This window comes from Otolemur garnettii, unplaced genomic scaffold, assembly GCF_000181295.1.
Source record: "Otolemur garnettii isolate 467f Iridium unplaced genomic scaffold, OtoGar3 scaffold00147, whole genome shotgun sequence".
Lineage (NCBI taxonomy): Eukaryota > Metazoa > Chordata > Mammalia > Primates > Galagidae > Otolemur > Otolemur garnettii.
In genome coordinates, this window is record NW_003852542.1 from 3,155,357 (window position 1) to 3,169,971 (window position 14,615).

General features: G+C 39.0%; 1 protein-coding gene across 1 annotated transcript in view; it reads right to left on the reverse strand.

The window, feature by feature from the left end:
* Positions 1-14,615, reverse strand: part of KCMF1 (potassium channel modulatory factor 1) — a gene marked incomplete at its 5' end in the record, with an annotated part of 35,261 nt that overhangs the window by 9,556 nt on the left and 11,090 nt on the right. The window contains 2 exons of the mRNA XM_023518789.1: positions 2,590-2,764; positions 4,790-4,891. Coding sequence (XP_023374557.1) covers positions 2,590-2,764; positions 4,790-4,891 — 277 coding nt within the window. The remainder of the gene's footprint in view (positions 1-2,589; positions 2,765-4,789; positions 4,892-14,615) is intronic.

Consider the following 14,615-nt stretch of genomic DNA (forward strand, 5'->3'; position numbering starts at 1 on the left):
AAAAAAAAAAAAAAGGAAAAGACAAAAACCAAATAAATAGGGTGGTGCCTATGGCTCAGTGAGTAGGGTGCCGGCCCCATATACTGAGGGTGGCGGGTTCAAACACTGCCCCGACCAAACCACAATACAAAAATAGCCGGGCATTGTGGTGAGCACCTATAGTCCCAGCTACTCGGGAGGCTGAGGCAAGAGAATCACCTAAGCCCAGGGGTTGGAGGTTGCTGTGAGCTGTGTGACGCTGCCATGGCACACTATCGAGGGCGATAAAGTGAGACTCTGTCTCTAAAAAAAAAAAATAATAATAATAAATAAAGGAAAAAGAGGGTTTCTTGATTTGCATGTTCCTCCCACAAATTATTATAACTTTTAGAACCTGCTACCAAAAAAAGTACATAAATATTTCCTTTGGATAAAAAAATATTTTTAAAAATCCCCCCTCCCCCAAACTCAGAAGGCTTGTTTTTTTTGTTGCACATCAAAATATTCAAAGCACATTTGGCATTAAGAACTCATACATGCAGGGTGGTGCCTGTGGCTCAAGGAGTAGGGTGCTGGCCCCATATGCTGGAGGTGGTGGGTTCAAAACCAGCCCCAGCCAAAAACTGGAAAAAAAAAAGAACTCATACATGCAGACATATTTCAGAGCAGTTGCTTTAAACTCCTCAGAGTCTTAACTTTTGTCTGTTTGGTATGTCTTACAGAGTTTTAGCCTACAGTTGATTTCTGACATTTTGTTTTGAGACAGGTTTCACTCTGTCCCTCTAGCTGGAGTTCAGTGGAGTCATCATAGCTCACAGCAACATCAAACTCTTGGAGTTAAGTGATCTTTCTGCTTCAGCCTCCCACATAGCTGGGACTACAAATACCGCCACCACACCCAGGTAATTTTTGCTGTTTTTCTGTAGAGATGGTGTCTTGCTCTTGGCTCAGGCTAGCCTCAAACTCCTGACTGCAAGCCATTCTCTCACCTTGGCTTTCCGGAGTGGCTCACGCTAGGGTTACAGGCATGGAGAGCCACCGAACCCAGCCTGACTTTGTGATCCTATACTGAGCTACTAGCTTCCTAGGTTTGTCATGCACTAGATATAGTGTCTTGGCCATGAGCTACAGGTTCAAATGCTGGGATTTTTTTCCAGTATGATTTTCCCAAGCTATTAAAAGTATACAGTACAGTCCACAATAATAATATTACAGTTCTTAAGCCAGGTGCAGTGGCTGACGCCCTTAATCCTAATACTCTGGGAGGCCAAGGTGGGTGGATTGCTTGAGCTCACAGGTTCGAGACCAACCTGAGACAGAGTGAGACCCCACCTCTAAAAATAGCTAGGGGTTGTGGTGGGCGCCTGTAGTACCAGCTACTTGGGAGGCTGAGGCAAGAGAATCGCTGGAGCCCAAGAGTCTGAGGTTGCTGTGAGCTATGATGCCATGGCACTCTACCAGGAGTGTCAAAGTGAGACTGTCTCAAAAAATAAAAAATAACAGTTCTCAAATCAGGGCAAAAACAAAGTAATTTCTACTTTATTTATAAGAAAGGCTTAATACTTTACTCTTGTCACTTAGCCTCTCTATCTGTGTACTTGTGGAGGTTTTAAGCATGAATTTTTGAAGGTTTACCAACTCTGAAATCTTTTATGGTTTTCCTGGGCTTCAATGGAGGCCACCAAATCAATATAAACTATTTTTTATTATCTTCTGCCCCTAAGTACAGTAGCCTCTCTTATCCCTAGGGAACACATTTCAAGGTTCCCAGTGAACAGCTGAAACAGCAGACAGTACTAAACCCTATTTTAAGACTATGTTTTTCCTATACTGTAATACCTATGATAAAGTTTAATTTATAAATTAGGCACAGTAAGAGATTAACGATAAAAAAGAACAATTATAACAATATACTAAGTGGGAAGGCTCAGCGCTTGTAGCTCAGCGGTTAGGGCGCTGGCCACATACACTGCAGCTAGGGGGTTTGAGCCTGGCCCAGGCCTGCTAAACAAAATGACAACTGCAACAACAACAAAAAAGTGGTGTGAATATGGTCTCTCTCTCTCTCAAAGTGTCTCACTGTACCATACTCACCTATTTTTAGACTGTAGTTGACTATAGGTAATTAAACCAGGGAAAGTGAAACCTCAAATAAGGAAGAGATTATTGGGCTTAAAAGCCAGAGCAAAATGAACTACTTTAACTGTTTTATGTCGCCCTCAGTGGAGTGCTATAGAGTCACAGCTTATAGCAACCTCAAACTCCTGGGCTTAAGCGATTCTCTTGCCTCAGCCTCCCAAGTAGCTGGGACTACAGGTGCCTGCCACAATGCCCAGCTATTTTTTTGTTGTAGTTGTCGTTTTAGCAGGCCTGGGCCAGGTTCAAACCCACCAGCCCCAATGTATGTGGCTGGTGCCCCAACCACTGAGCTACAGGCACCGAGCCACTTTAAGGGCTTTTAAAATATTTTACCTTTATAAAATATTTAGAAATTTTTGTGAAGAAACGTGGGCATGTGAGGTAAGACTAAAAACACAAACCTCATAAGAAATTTTACAAAGAGCTCTCCCTGACCCTGCCATCTCCTTTATTAATGTGAAACTAACTTACCAGCTATAGGATCCATGGCTTCCCTATTGCTTGGAGAATATGAACTCTGAGAAGAAGAAAGTCCACCAGTAGAACTGCTAGTAAAGTGCATGTTTGATCTACGAGCACGAGGACCTCCTAATCCCCGGCCAGGGTGAAACATTCTACGTACATGTCGAACACCACTCGATTCATCATAACTCAAAAGTTAAGGACCAAAGTATTTCACAGAAAGGAAAAAAATCACTTGAACCTTGTTAGATAGACATACAGATTTCCTAAACTGTAAGCATTTTAAAACAGAACATTTAATTCTGAATGGAAATGTTCCATCTCTACCTATAAGGATTATTAATCCTAAAAAAGACTCTCAAATATAAAGCAGCTTGTGTGTGAGAGAGAGAGAAAGAGAAAGAGAGAAGGTATGTGGTGGGCAGAGTAAGCAAAGTTTCTCCTAATCTAAGGAGAAATTTATTCCTAGACTCCAGCCATGATGACCAGAATAACAACGGAAGATGAGGTCAAAGGTATTGCCTGGATGACACTGAAGGTGAAACATTCCCTTACTCTTATCTCAATACTGAATTTCATGAATGCTTATATCCAAGCACAGGCAGTCCCCAAGTTACAAGTATCTGACTGATATACGACTCAAGCTATTATGAACAAAAGCTATTATAGGTAATCTATAAATGTACCTGTTCTAAGGTACATATAAATTTGACTTAAGAACAAACCTACAGAACTATATCTCACTTGTAACCTAGGGACTGCTTGTAACTATAATTACCAATTTTTTTATATTGGGGAAGAGTTGTACTAATATACAGCTGATAAAATCTCAATTATCTATAATGAAAAAGGAATAGCATGAATAATTTAAATTCAGTAAATATAAAACTCCTTTTATTAGTTTTAATCTGTCTTCAAGCTTTTCCCCAATGCCACTGATAAACAGAAAACAAGGAATATAATTTCTTATGTAAACAGATACATACAGAGCTTAACATGGCATTTTTCAAGAAGTCAAATTTCCACCAGCCTTAACCATCTTATATAGCTGCGTGTGAGTCAAACTGAAGAAAAATTTAGAGTTGCAAAGAGCTGTCAAAACTCATGAAGATGACAATGTTGTGACACAGGCAAGAGTGTGGGGCAGGGAGCTAGATAATATGAAAGAGCTTTCTCCCTCAAAGCAGCAAGCAGAACAGATTTACAATGCAGATTAACTTTTTGCTGGCTTCCTAGTTTTTCAGCTGATGGTTTGGAGTCATTTAGGGACAGGGTGAATAACTTTCAGAAGGCCCTCAGACACTACCATACATGCACACACTTTTCTACTGTGGTACTCATGATGATGGTACAGGTTCTACAGACAGTGATGTTATGATCATTTTCTTTCTAAAAAGTAACTGGATGTGAAGTGCAGTTGAGGAAAAAAGCCATCAAAATAGTGAAAATAAAGTTCTGGTGCTTAAGAATTGCTTCAAAGTGCAAACATGGAAACTTTTACATGAGAACAGAACTCTAAGTTAACAGGCGATAGCTTTAGAAAAACAATTCATAACCTGAAACCAGAAGCATTGAGTCTACAAGATTATCTGCTCTGGTAGGCCTGGGATCTCAGGGAACACTGCCCACTATTGAGAGATAGGGAAAGGGATGCAGAAATGAAAGCAGGAAAGCAATTTTGAGTTAGACCTAACCTTATGCTACTCTATTCAGTGACTGGCAGGAATTTACTCTGTCTGGAGAAGGTGACTCAAAAAGGATAGGAACCTAAGAAGCATTCCACCAGCACACCGTACAACACCCATAGCAGGTAAGGCAGCAAAGAACAAGGGAAAGCAAACTCAGCCTCTTTACACTTAACTAACTATATTTTAATTTGGATTGATATCTTCTTTTGTAAGAAAAATATCTTCCTACAAGATATATATAAACTGGTGAAATTGTCTTAAAAAAATCTGACTGTAATGAACTAAAGATGATAGGGGTAAGTCAACTTTCACCCAAATAACATGGTTCATATAAGACATAGAATATAAAAATGGAAATAAGAAACTGCACCTTGACCCTGAGTCACTTTTAAGAAAATGTCAAATAAATAAAAGTCATTTGAAGGTAAGTTTTTCTTTCTTTGGGGACATTCTCCTTAAAAATAATCAAAATGACAAATGTTACAAACGATTCTTTCCCTTGTTGCCACTTAAAAGGATATTAAATCTCTAGGGGCTCTGTGTTCAAGTGTAAGATGAGCTGCAAAGTCATCTGTGACATGATTAGGATCGCCTCCAGGTAACGCTGCACATATTGGACAAATCTGAAATGAAAGTAAAGAAAGCAGGTTTAATAAATGAACATTGATCAGACATCCTTCTGGACCAGTATTCTGCTATAAATTTTACTATTATTAAGTTTTAAACGAACAAAAACACAGCGGATCCTGAACTAGTGAAAAGTAGTAGAAGCCTAAACAAGAACTGTCACACATCCATGTTGTCGCTCATGGCTAGAGCTTAGTCTCTCAGGGTCAAACACAACAGCTGTAGACACACCAAACTTGAACTCTGCAAGGCCTTGTAATAGCCTGGTCAAGTGATTTGCATGGTCTGGCAAAATAGTTTCCTTTTAAAAAACTGCGAATGTGCTAGTTAGTGCACATTTATGTTTAAGTCCAGTTCTGAATGGTAAAGACAGAAATGAGCCTGTAGACTTGAGGGCTAATCCCCAAATTAAGACAGCAAAGGTCTGATTAAATGCAACTGTGCAAATTTCTATCTGTTGAATGCGATAAGATAATGTCTACTGATAATATGCAAATGTGTGCTGTAAATTCACGAATGGGACTTCCCAGGGTAAAACATGGGGAGGGGCTTTTTAGAACCTTATTTCCCAAAGAAATAGGTGGTGGAGCAGAAGCTTGTGACTCACTCAGATTCAAGGAGTAGAAGACCAACTCCCTTGTAGGATGTATGGCAAGAGATAGAGGAGAAAGCAGGAACAAAAACAGTGTGTATTTAGGTAGAATTCAGGGAAGGCTTGATAGGTTAGGAAGGTGGTTTCTGAAAGAGTGGTTTCAATAGAGTTGGTGAAACAGGGCAGGAGAGAGAAAGGACAGAAAGAATGAGGACTGTTTTAGAGGAAGGGCCCTTACTCTTTCCAGAAATCTAAATGGGCAGATGATGGTCTAATAATGGCAGCAAAGCCTTTAAATATGAAGAATTTCAATATTATAAAATAGGGCCAAGAAAATAGGTCTGATGCATGGTTAAAGCTACAGACATATGCCTGTCTATGCATAAGAAAGTTTAAAGATAAGTGATTCATCTTGCTAGTACATGAGCAATGTGCTCAAATTCTTTCACCTGGAGGAAAATCTAGGCACTCAATTGACCGTATTCTGCTTACAGGAAAGTAGGAGAAAGTGGTAGCGCTTGAGACAAGGAGGAAGGGGAAAAGTGAGACTTTAATATTATTGGGGTACAGAGGGGAGGACAAACTGCTCTAATTCCTAAGGCTAAGCAAGTAATTTCCTATCTTTCAATGACTAGACAGCAGAAATCCCCTGAGAGTCTGACTTTGATTTGACACCAGTCTCTCTTATCAGCTATCTGATTACATGACTCAGGAGAAATAGCCTCAAAAAAACCTAAAAATGCTCCAGAGAAATAATACTTTAGTATGATAGTATGCAAAAGAACTAGAGAGGTTACAGTGGAATGTGCTAAGGGGCAAATGAGAAAAATAAGTATAATAGACAGACATTCTTGTGCCTTTCTTAGAAGATGCCAGAAAGGGGGTTTGACACTTTTTTCCTCTATCAAAGAGAAAAGTAAATTGCATATGTTTATAAGATTACAGATTATCAACTGTCTCTTTACTAAGAATTTAGATTTTATGATCTGTTCTATTCTGACACTGCCTGGTAGTGTCCGATAGACACACAGGATGGTGTGGTGTGTCTTTGGTTTTAGCTGTGGCCAGACTTACTTTAAAAGCAAAAACAAAACAAGGCTAACAAAGTTGGGAGAATCAGAAATAGCTACACTTATTTAAAAATAAAACAAACATGTTGGTTTAGATATGTTTGAGACTATTTATTTTGCAACAAATTAACTAGTGCCAGACCAGGTGTACTTTTATTACAATATTATAAGACTGTATAAGATTTTTATCCAAAGAGAAAATAACGACCAAAAGGAAAAAACATCCTCCTTCTAAGATATTTCTTTTTCAATCGGCCTTTGGATAAAATCTATGCTAAGATAGCTGCAGAAGCTTCAGTACTTCAGGGCATGTGTAAATGTTCACTGAAGAGAAAAGGTCTCCTCAAGGATATACATTCCTAGAGGGAACACAGAACAGGAAGTAAAGAGAGCATGTGTACTAAGAACATCCCCATAAAACAGATAGAAAATCAAGGCCCTCCATTATTGTGAATTAACTTCATTTCTGTATTAAAAATCTTTCTGACTTGATTGTATTATAGTTACTGTGCTAAGATGGCAAAATGAAGGTATTCAGAACTGCTTTGCTCAGAGAGAAATCACACAAAACCAACCAACCAACCAGCCAGCCTTCCCTAATGACTAGGGATAAGGAATTACTGAGGAGTGGAGTGGGAGAAATACCCAAGTTAACAGCTGAAACAAATCAAGAGAATAGATTCAGAATCAATTTCAAGATGTCGCATGTTCGGACCACATAAAGTTGAAAACTCAAGTGAGGACCTGGAAAAGAAAACTAACCTCAAATGCTGATGGGACCCAGAGGCCTAGGTTGCAAAGAGCTTTTTAGGTTTTACATTTTATATTTTGCAAGGTAATTCATGTTTTAGGACAAAAACTTAGGTTTTTGATCTCCTGCCCAATTAAAAATATTAGTTTATCTTATAAAACCTGTAAATACAATGAATACCATACTGAATACTGTTTTGAGAACATACATTAGTGGAAAAGCTATGCTACATGGTCAAGAAATTCCTTAAGAGTAACTACTTGTACCTTGGCCTTCTATTTTCCTAATACAGACAGAGATACTTTCAAGATTTGAGTGAGCACACTGTCCAACTGGATTATAATCTAATCTTCTGTTGCTGCAGTAGAACACTAAAATTGCCTTATAATTGAGTTACTTCATATTAAATTTATTTACCCCTATAGTTCCATTCTCCTCATTTTAATGCTGAACTTGGAACTGTCATCTGCTTCTAAAGATTTAGCATTTAGAATGTTAGGGAGTTTGTGCTACATGCAAAAAGTTTTAATTTTTGGTACTTTTTATATGTAATTCAGAGAGTCCTAAGAAGTAATTAAGTTTTGGTATTAGACATGCTTCTAATATAGAAACAAATTATATGAGAATACCTTGGGAAGTCACAAAACTTGAAACATAATTTAGCCAGATTGAAAAATCACTCCTAAGAAATCTATCTGAATTGTTTCATTTCTTTATCTTGTCCATAATTCACTCTAGAGGTAAGTACTGTACATGTTTAGGTAGAAGAATAATCTTACCCTAAGTGCTATTTTTTCTGTCTTCTCTGGAAGTAAATAGTTTATTTTAAGAAAGAAAAGGAAATGAGAGCCTTCTATTACTTGATGGTGCCAACAGAAAGCTGAAATCTGGAGGGGGAATAGGGAAGGGAGGCAGTGCCCCAAAATTAGCAACAATTTTAGTGAAGAAGAAAAATAAACTCTAAGTTAGTAGCTTTGTTTATTTATAATTAGTTTAAATTGGAGCTTGGTAATGTTTTATGTTCTTTTTTTTCAAGGTAATAACCAGTCTGTCAAGTAAGACTGAATTTGGTAGAGCATCCTAGAAAAAATGAACTTGGGCATGAATACTAAGATTGGAATCCTCAAATATAATTTTCTTGGCCAGTATTTTTTTTTAAAACCTGGGGAACAGGGCAGGAAAAGAAGAAGTGTTAAAAGAAGAGAAAAAGCCTAAGAGTGCTTGAAGAATTACTAAGCTGCGCATGCCTGTAATCCCAGTGCCTTGGGAGGCCAAAGTGGTAGGATCCCTTGAGGTTGGGAATGCAAGACCAGCCTGAGCAACATATTAAGATCCTGTCTCTACAAAAAGTTCTACAAATTAGCCAGGCATGGTGATGCGTGACTGCAGTCCCAGTGACTTGGAGGCTGAGTCAGAAGGGTCGCTAAAGCCCAGTAGTTTGAAGCTTCATTCCTGCCTGGGGAATAGAGAGACCTTAGTTTCCAAAAAATGTCTAAATTCAAATTGTAGGGAATTTCTAAAAGTGTTCTTCCTTTTCTCTTTGATTTTTATTTTTTATCAAATTAGCAACACAATACTACTATGCTATTTCAAAATTAAACTCAAATTTTTTTTTGAGACACAGTCTTACCCTGTCACCCTGGTTCGGCAACCTCAAACTAACACACATAAGTTTTCATTAAAAGGGAAGGGAAGGCTTGGTGCCTGTAGTTCAGCAGTTAAGATGTCGGCCACATACATGGGGGCTGGTGGGTTGGAACCTGGCGTGGGCCAGCCAAACAACAATGACATCTACAACCAAACAATAGCCTGGTGTTGTGGCAGGTTCCTGTAGTCCCAGCTACTTGACTGAGGCTGAGGCAAGAGAATCACTTAAGCCCAAGAGTTTGAGGTTGTTGTGAGCTGTGATGCTATGGCACTCTACCAAGGGAGACTTAGAAACACTCTGTCTCTTAAAAAAAAAAAAAAAAGGAAGGGAATTAGGCCAGGCAAGGTGGCTGACACCTATAATCCTAGCACTGAGGCCCAGGCAGGTAGACTGCTTGAGCTCTGAAGTTTGAGATCAGCCTGAACACAAGCGTGATCCTGTCTTGACTAAAAATAGAAGAAAACTAGCCAGGCATTGTGGTGGGTACCTACAGTCCTAGCTACTTGGGAGGCTGAGGCAAAAGGATTACTTGAGCCCAGGAATTTGAGATTACTGTGAGCTATGATACCACAACACTATACCCAGGATAGCAAACTACCCCAATCCCTTTTTCTGGAGGATAATAAACACAAAAAGTAAATAATAAAATGAAATGAAAAATAAAAAGTGAAAAAGTTCTTAGCAGTAAACTAGTAGATAACTGCTGCAATTATGGGCAGAATAACATGTTATAATTTTTAGAAGAAAGAAATGCTGGTGGGCCCAAAGTGCTTTTACCTTTTAGCAAAACGTTCTTCATACAAATTGTAAGATATTTACTAAACAAAGGATTAATCATACATCATTAATTAAAGGTACAGGCACATTTCATTTAAAGGCAAAGCCAAGCCAGACAAAACAAAATCCCAAAGGCATTCATTCTAATTAGCTGCAGTGCAAGTAAGCTCAAATGTAAGATTTAAGAAAAATTTCAGAGAAGCCCCTCTTAATGCCTATTTTTGTTCAAAAAATAGATGTAAAAGCAAAGAAAAGCCTTTCTACCATGTTTGTATGTGTCTTCCACGTTCCTGACACTTCCTCAATAGATCTTTCATATTTGCTATCCTATTTGATCTCTCTTGCTCACTTCTATTACCAAGCTGATGGATTTTAATAATTACATACTATTCTACTTCCCCTCTTAATTCTTTCCATAACAAAAATCCAGTCAGTTGTCCCAACCTACCAAATTCTGTAATAATTATGAAGGTTAAAATCTTGTGCTTAACTTAAAAACCACTGTTTATTATAGTTGGTGTTACACACATACATATTTATACAGAAAGAGATACAAATTTCTAAGACTAAGTACTGCTTTTTTTTAAAAAAAGGTTTAAAAAGTAACTGTCAGATATTGTTTTTCATGGTATCTGATTTTAAAGTATCTTCTATACTCTCAAAATTAAAAGCCTCTAGAATAATCTTGTATTAATCTTAAGAAAGCAGACAGATCTTATGATGGGCCATAGATGTCCTTGTTGAAAAAGGAGGCAGAAAAATACAGACAAGGACTAAAATTGTTTTTTTTTTTTTTTTGAGACAGAGCCTCAAGCTGTCCCCCTGGGTAGAGTGCCGTGGCATTACAGCTCACAGCAACCTCCAACTCCTGGACTCAAGCGAGTCTCCTGCCTCCGCCTCCCAAGTAGCTGGGACCACAGGCGCCCGCCCGCCTATTTTTTGGTTGCAGCCGTCATTGTTGTTTGGTGGGTCTGGGCTGGGGATTCGAACCTGCCACCTTAGGTGTACGTGACTGGCGCCTTAGCCGGTTGAGCTATAGGCGCCGAGCCTAAAATTGTTTTTAAAATAAATCTTTTGTAGACTTTCTTACTAGCTATGCAAGGTATCAATAAACATTTCCTAATGGTAACAGTGTGATATATTTTCTTGCCCTTAAAGGTTCCAATGGGAGGTTGGTTAGGGGCATACGATCTTTAAGTCCTACAGGAAGACACAAATTGGTCTAAAGCAACAGTCCCCAATCTTTTTGGCACCAGGGACTGGTTTCATGGAAGACAATTTTTCTACACAATTTTTTGTCAAAGATTAATGTAAGGGTACAGATAATCAGGTTATATTGTTTGTGTTTGTTAAGTAAAGTCCAAGTTGTAGGTGAGCCCTTCACCTAGGAGGTGTGCCATGTACCCACCTCCATTGTGTCCATTAAGTGAGAGCTTGCCAATTCTCCTCTTCTTCCCCCTACCATTTGAATTAAATTATGTTTGGGGGGGGGGTTAACATGAGTTTGCAAGCTCTCTCTTTAGTGAAACCTCTCTGCTAACGATCATCTACATTTGTAGCTGCTCCCCAGTGCTAGCATCGCTCCCCTCAGCTCCACATCCGATCATCAGGCATTAGATTCTTATAAGAAGCATGCAGCCTAGGGCCCTGGCATACACAATTTATAGGAGGGTTCCTGCTCCTATGAGAATCTAATGCCACCGCTGACTGGACAGGAGGCCTGCTGCTTACCTCCCTCCTGTGTGGCCTGGTTCCCAACAGGCCATGGACTAGAACTGAGGATTGTAGGTCTAGAGGACACATGCAGAGGCAAAAGCAAGATAGCAAATTCAGCATTTAGAAAGGAATATGTTAAAGGGAATAGAAAAGGAGATATAGCAAGTTGTTATGTGAATATAATCCCTCATAAGAATATTGCGAGTCACTCTTGAACTCCACAATTCAAAAATGTTTGATTCACCATGACTGGCAAAACATTATCACCTGACATTTACATATAACACATTAGAGCTGATAACAGTCTTCACAGTATCCTATCTGCTATACACACATACATATACATCTATAAATGGGGGAGAGAGAGAGACATTCAAAACACTTAAAAAGGGGTATGGCACAGGCAGCAATCCTTCAGAATGGATACTGTCAGCTTATTATACATGAGTGCACCTGCTGAATGCTGGCCCAAGCTCTAGGACATGACCCCTGTTATTTGAAGAATAAAAAACCCTTGTCTGCTTGTCATTTTTCACTTTGAAATGTCTGGGTTGTGTTATGGGTGGGAATAGAGGTAGATGTGGTAATCATGCCAAGACTAAGGGCTAATGAGGCAGAAATCCTTAAAAGTAGCATAGCAGTAGGGGTCAGAGGCTAACCCCATTGTGGTCTTGTTGTTGTATATTGTTCATGTGGGAAGTAGCAGTTTCACTCTTTATGATTTTTGGTCTCTTTTTTTCCCCCCTGTTTTTGGCCAGGGCTGGGTTTGAACCTGCCACCTCTGGCATATGAGGCCGGGGCCCTACTTCTTTGAGCCCACAGGTGCCACCCTATGATTTTTGTTATTAGATCCTTTCCCACCCATCCGTGACACTTTCGCATGTCAGCATTCTTGGATCAGCAGTTCTTGACACTGTTCTTATCGGAGTACGAGTTGTGGTCTCTTTTCCAGGAAAACCTGGCATTCTACATTTGTTTCTATGTGAAGTTAAGTAAGCAGTGTATTTGTGCTTGGTGAAGATCAAGGTATATATGGCTTAAAATACAGACTATCTGAAAATAAATCCATTTATGTCGAGCAATGTCTTACTTTTTTTTCATTATACAGACACACATATGGCAAGAGACAATATAAACTGCCAGTACTGAGATAGTGGAAAAACTGATAGTGTCAGATTTTGAAGGAAATGAGGGGACATTTTCATTAGTTCATAGTGAACAAGAATAATTCATAAAGATGGAACATCATTCTGAGGAAGATAATGAAGAGGAAGACAATGAAAACAATGATGGAAAAGAAGAAATGCAAAATGTAGAGCCCAAGAGAGGACTACACACAGTTGTAAAAAATAGAGCAGCCTGGCTTGGCACCTGGGGCACCAGCCATATACACTAGAGCTGGCAGATTTGAATCCAGCCTGGGCCTGCCAAACAATAACAACTACAACCAAAAAATAGACTAGTGTTGTGGTCGGCTCCTGTAGTCCCAGCTACTTGGGAGGCTGGGGCGAGAGAATTGCTTAAGCCCTAGAGTTTGAGGTTGCTGTGAGCTGTGATGCCGTGGCACTCTACCGAGGGCAACATAGTGAAATTGTGTCTCAATAAATAAATAAATAAATAAAAATAAAATAAAGCAGCCTATAGCGCAGATGATGGCACCATCTCTATTGGATGCTTCCTAATTATTTATGGATAATGAAACTGTGGATGTAATTATCAAGCTTACAAACCATAGAGTCTTGTAACCAAAGAGTTATGTAAGGATGTATTCACCCAAAATTCTGGTGATTCCATAAAAGAAAAAATAAAGACAGTATCTGAGACCTTTTCAGTAAGGAGAATTTTCCACTTTCTAAAATGCTACATTTTTAGAACACAGAATGTGACTCCTACTGAAATGTCTACGTTCAATGATGCTGCAATACATGAAACTCACAGACAGCATGCAAAGTATGCTCCAGTGTGAGAGCTCTGGAATATGGTTATACATAAGCTCTCACTTTACTATAATCCTCACGAGTCTGTCACTGTCAATGAGGAACTGGTGTTTTTCCATGGGCACTGTCCATTCAGACTTTATATATCAACTAAATTTGGGAGTATGAAATTTAAGTGATTCTTTTGTATGATTCTTCTACAAAGAATTTTGTTGCTGTGGAGCCATATACAAGGAAATCAGAGAGTCTTCCAAGATTGTAAAAAGACTGGTTCAAAAATGGATCAGTCTGGAAGAAATATTACCACCAATGGAAAGTCTACCTCCACTGCTCTGGCTTCAAAAGAACATAACCACAGTTGGTACTGTTCAAAGTGATAAAAGGGATTTGCCTCTAGAACTCAGGCCAGCATCAATGAGAACTTTTCCCTCTGGTATAGTAAGATTTGCCTTCTCTCCCTATGTGACAGTAGTAAGTTATGTTCCAAAAACAGGAAAGGTAGTTATTTTCCACACCGCATGAGATTATCAAGGTGATAGGTAACCAGCTTGATGTAATCCACTTTTATAATGCTACTAAAAAGCAGGTGCTGACACACTTGATAAGCGCTTGAGAACACTTTCTGCAACATCAATGACACTGCAGCATACAATTCATATGTGATTTTTTGGGAAACAAATAACCACTGGTCATAATTTCATTCAAAGAAACAACAGCAAAGAAAATACTTTTTGAAAGATTTGGCACAATAGCTCTGTGAAGAAAATATAAGAAGGTGCACTCAAAATGCACACAATCTCCATAAAAAATATACAATGGCAATAAATCTTTGTAGACATGAATGCATTCAAGGAGAAGAAGACATGGTGACAAGAGGAACAATTTATACCAAACCAAAAAGAAGAGTTACAAGACAAGCACGGAAAAGCTTACCCAAAAGAGGTCACTGCTATCTTTGTCCCCATGGGAGAGACTGGAAATAGAAGTTGCATTCACTGGCATGCTCCATATATTTCTAGTCTCATGGGGACAAAGGTACCGCAGGAATGCAGCAGATAGATCTGTCCCAGCCATACATCAAAAGAAGAAAATATAGGCTGGGCATGGTGGCTCAGGCCTGTAATCCTAGCACTCTGGAAGGCTGAGGTGGGTGTGGTAAACTGCCTGAGCTCAGGAGTTCAAGACCAGCCTGAGTAAGAGTGAGATCCTATCTCTTAAAAAAAAAAAAA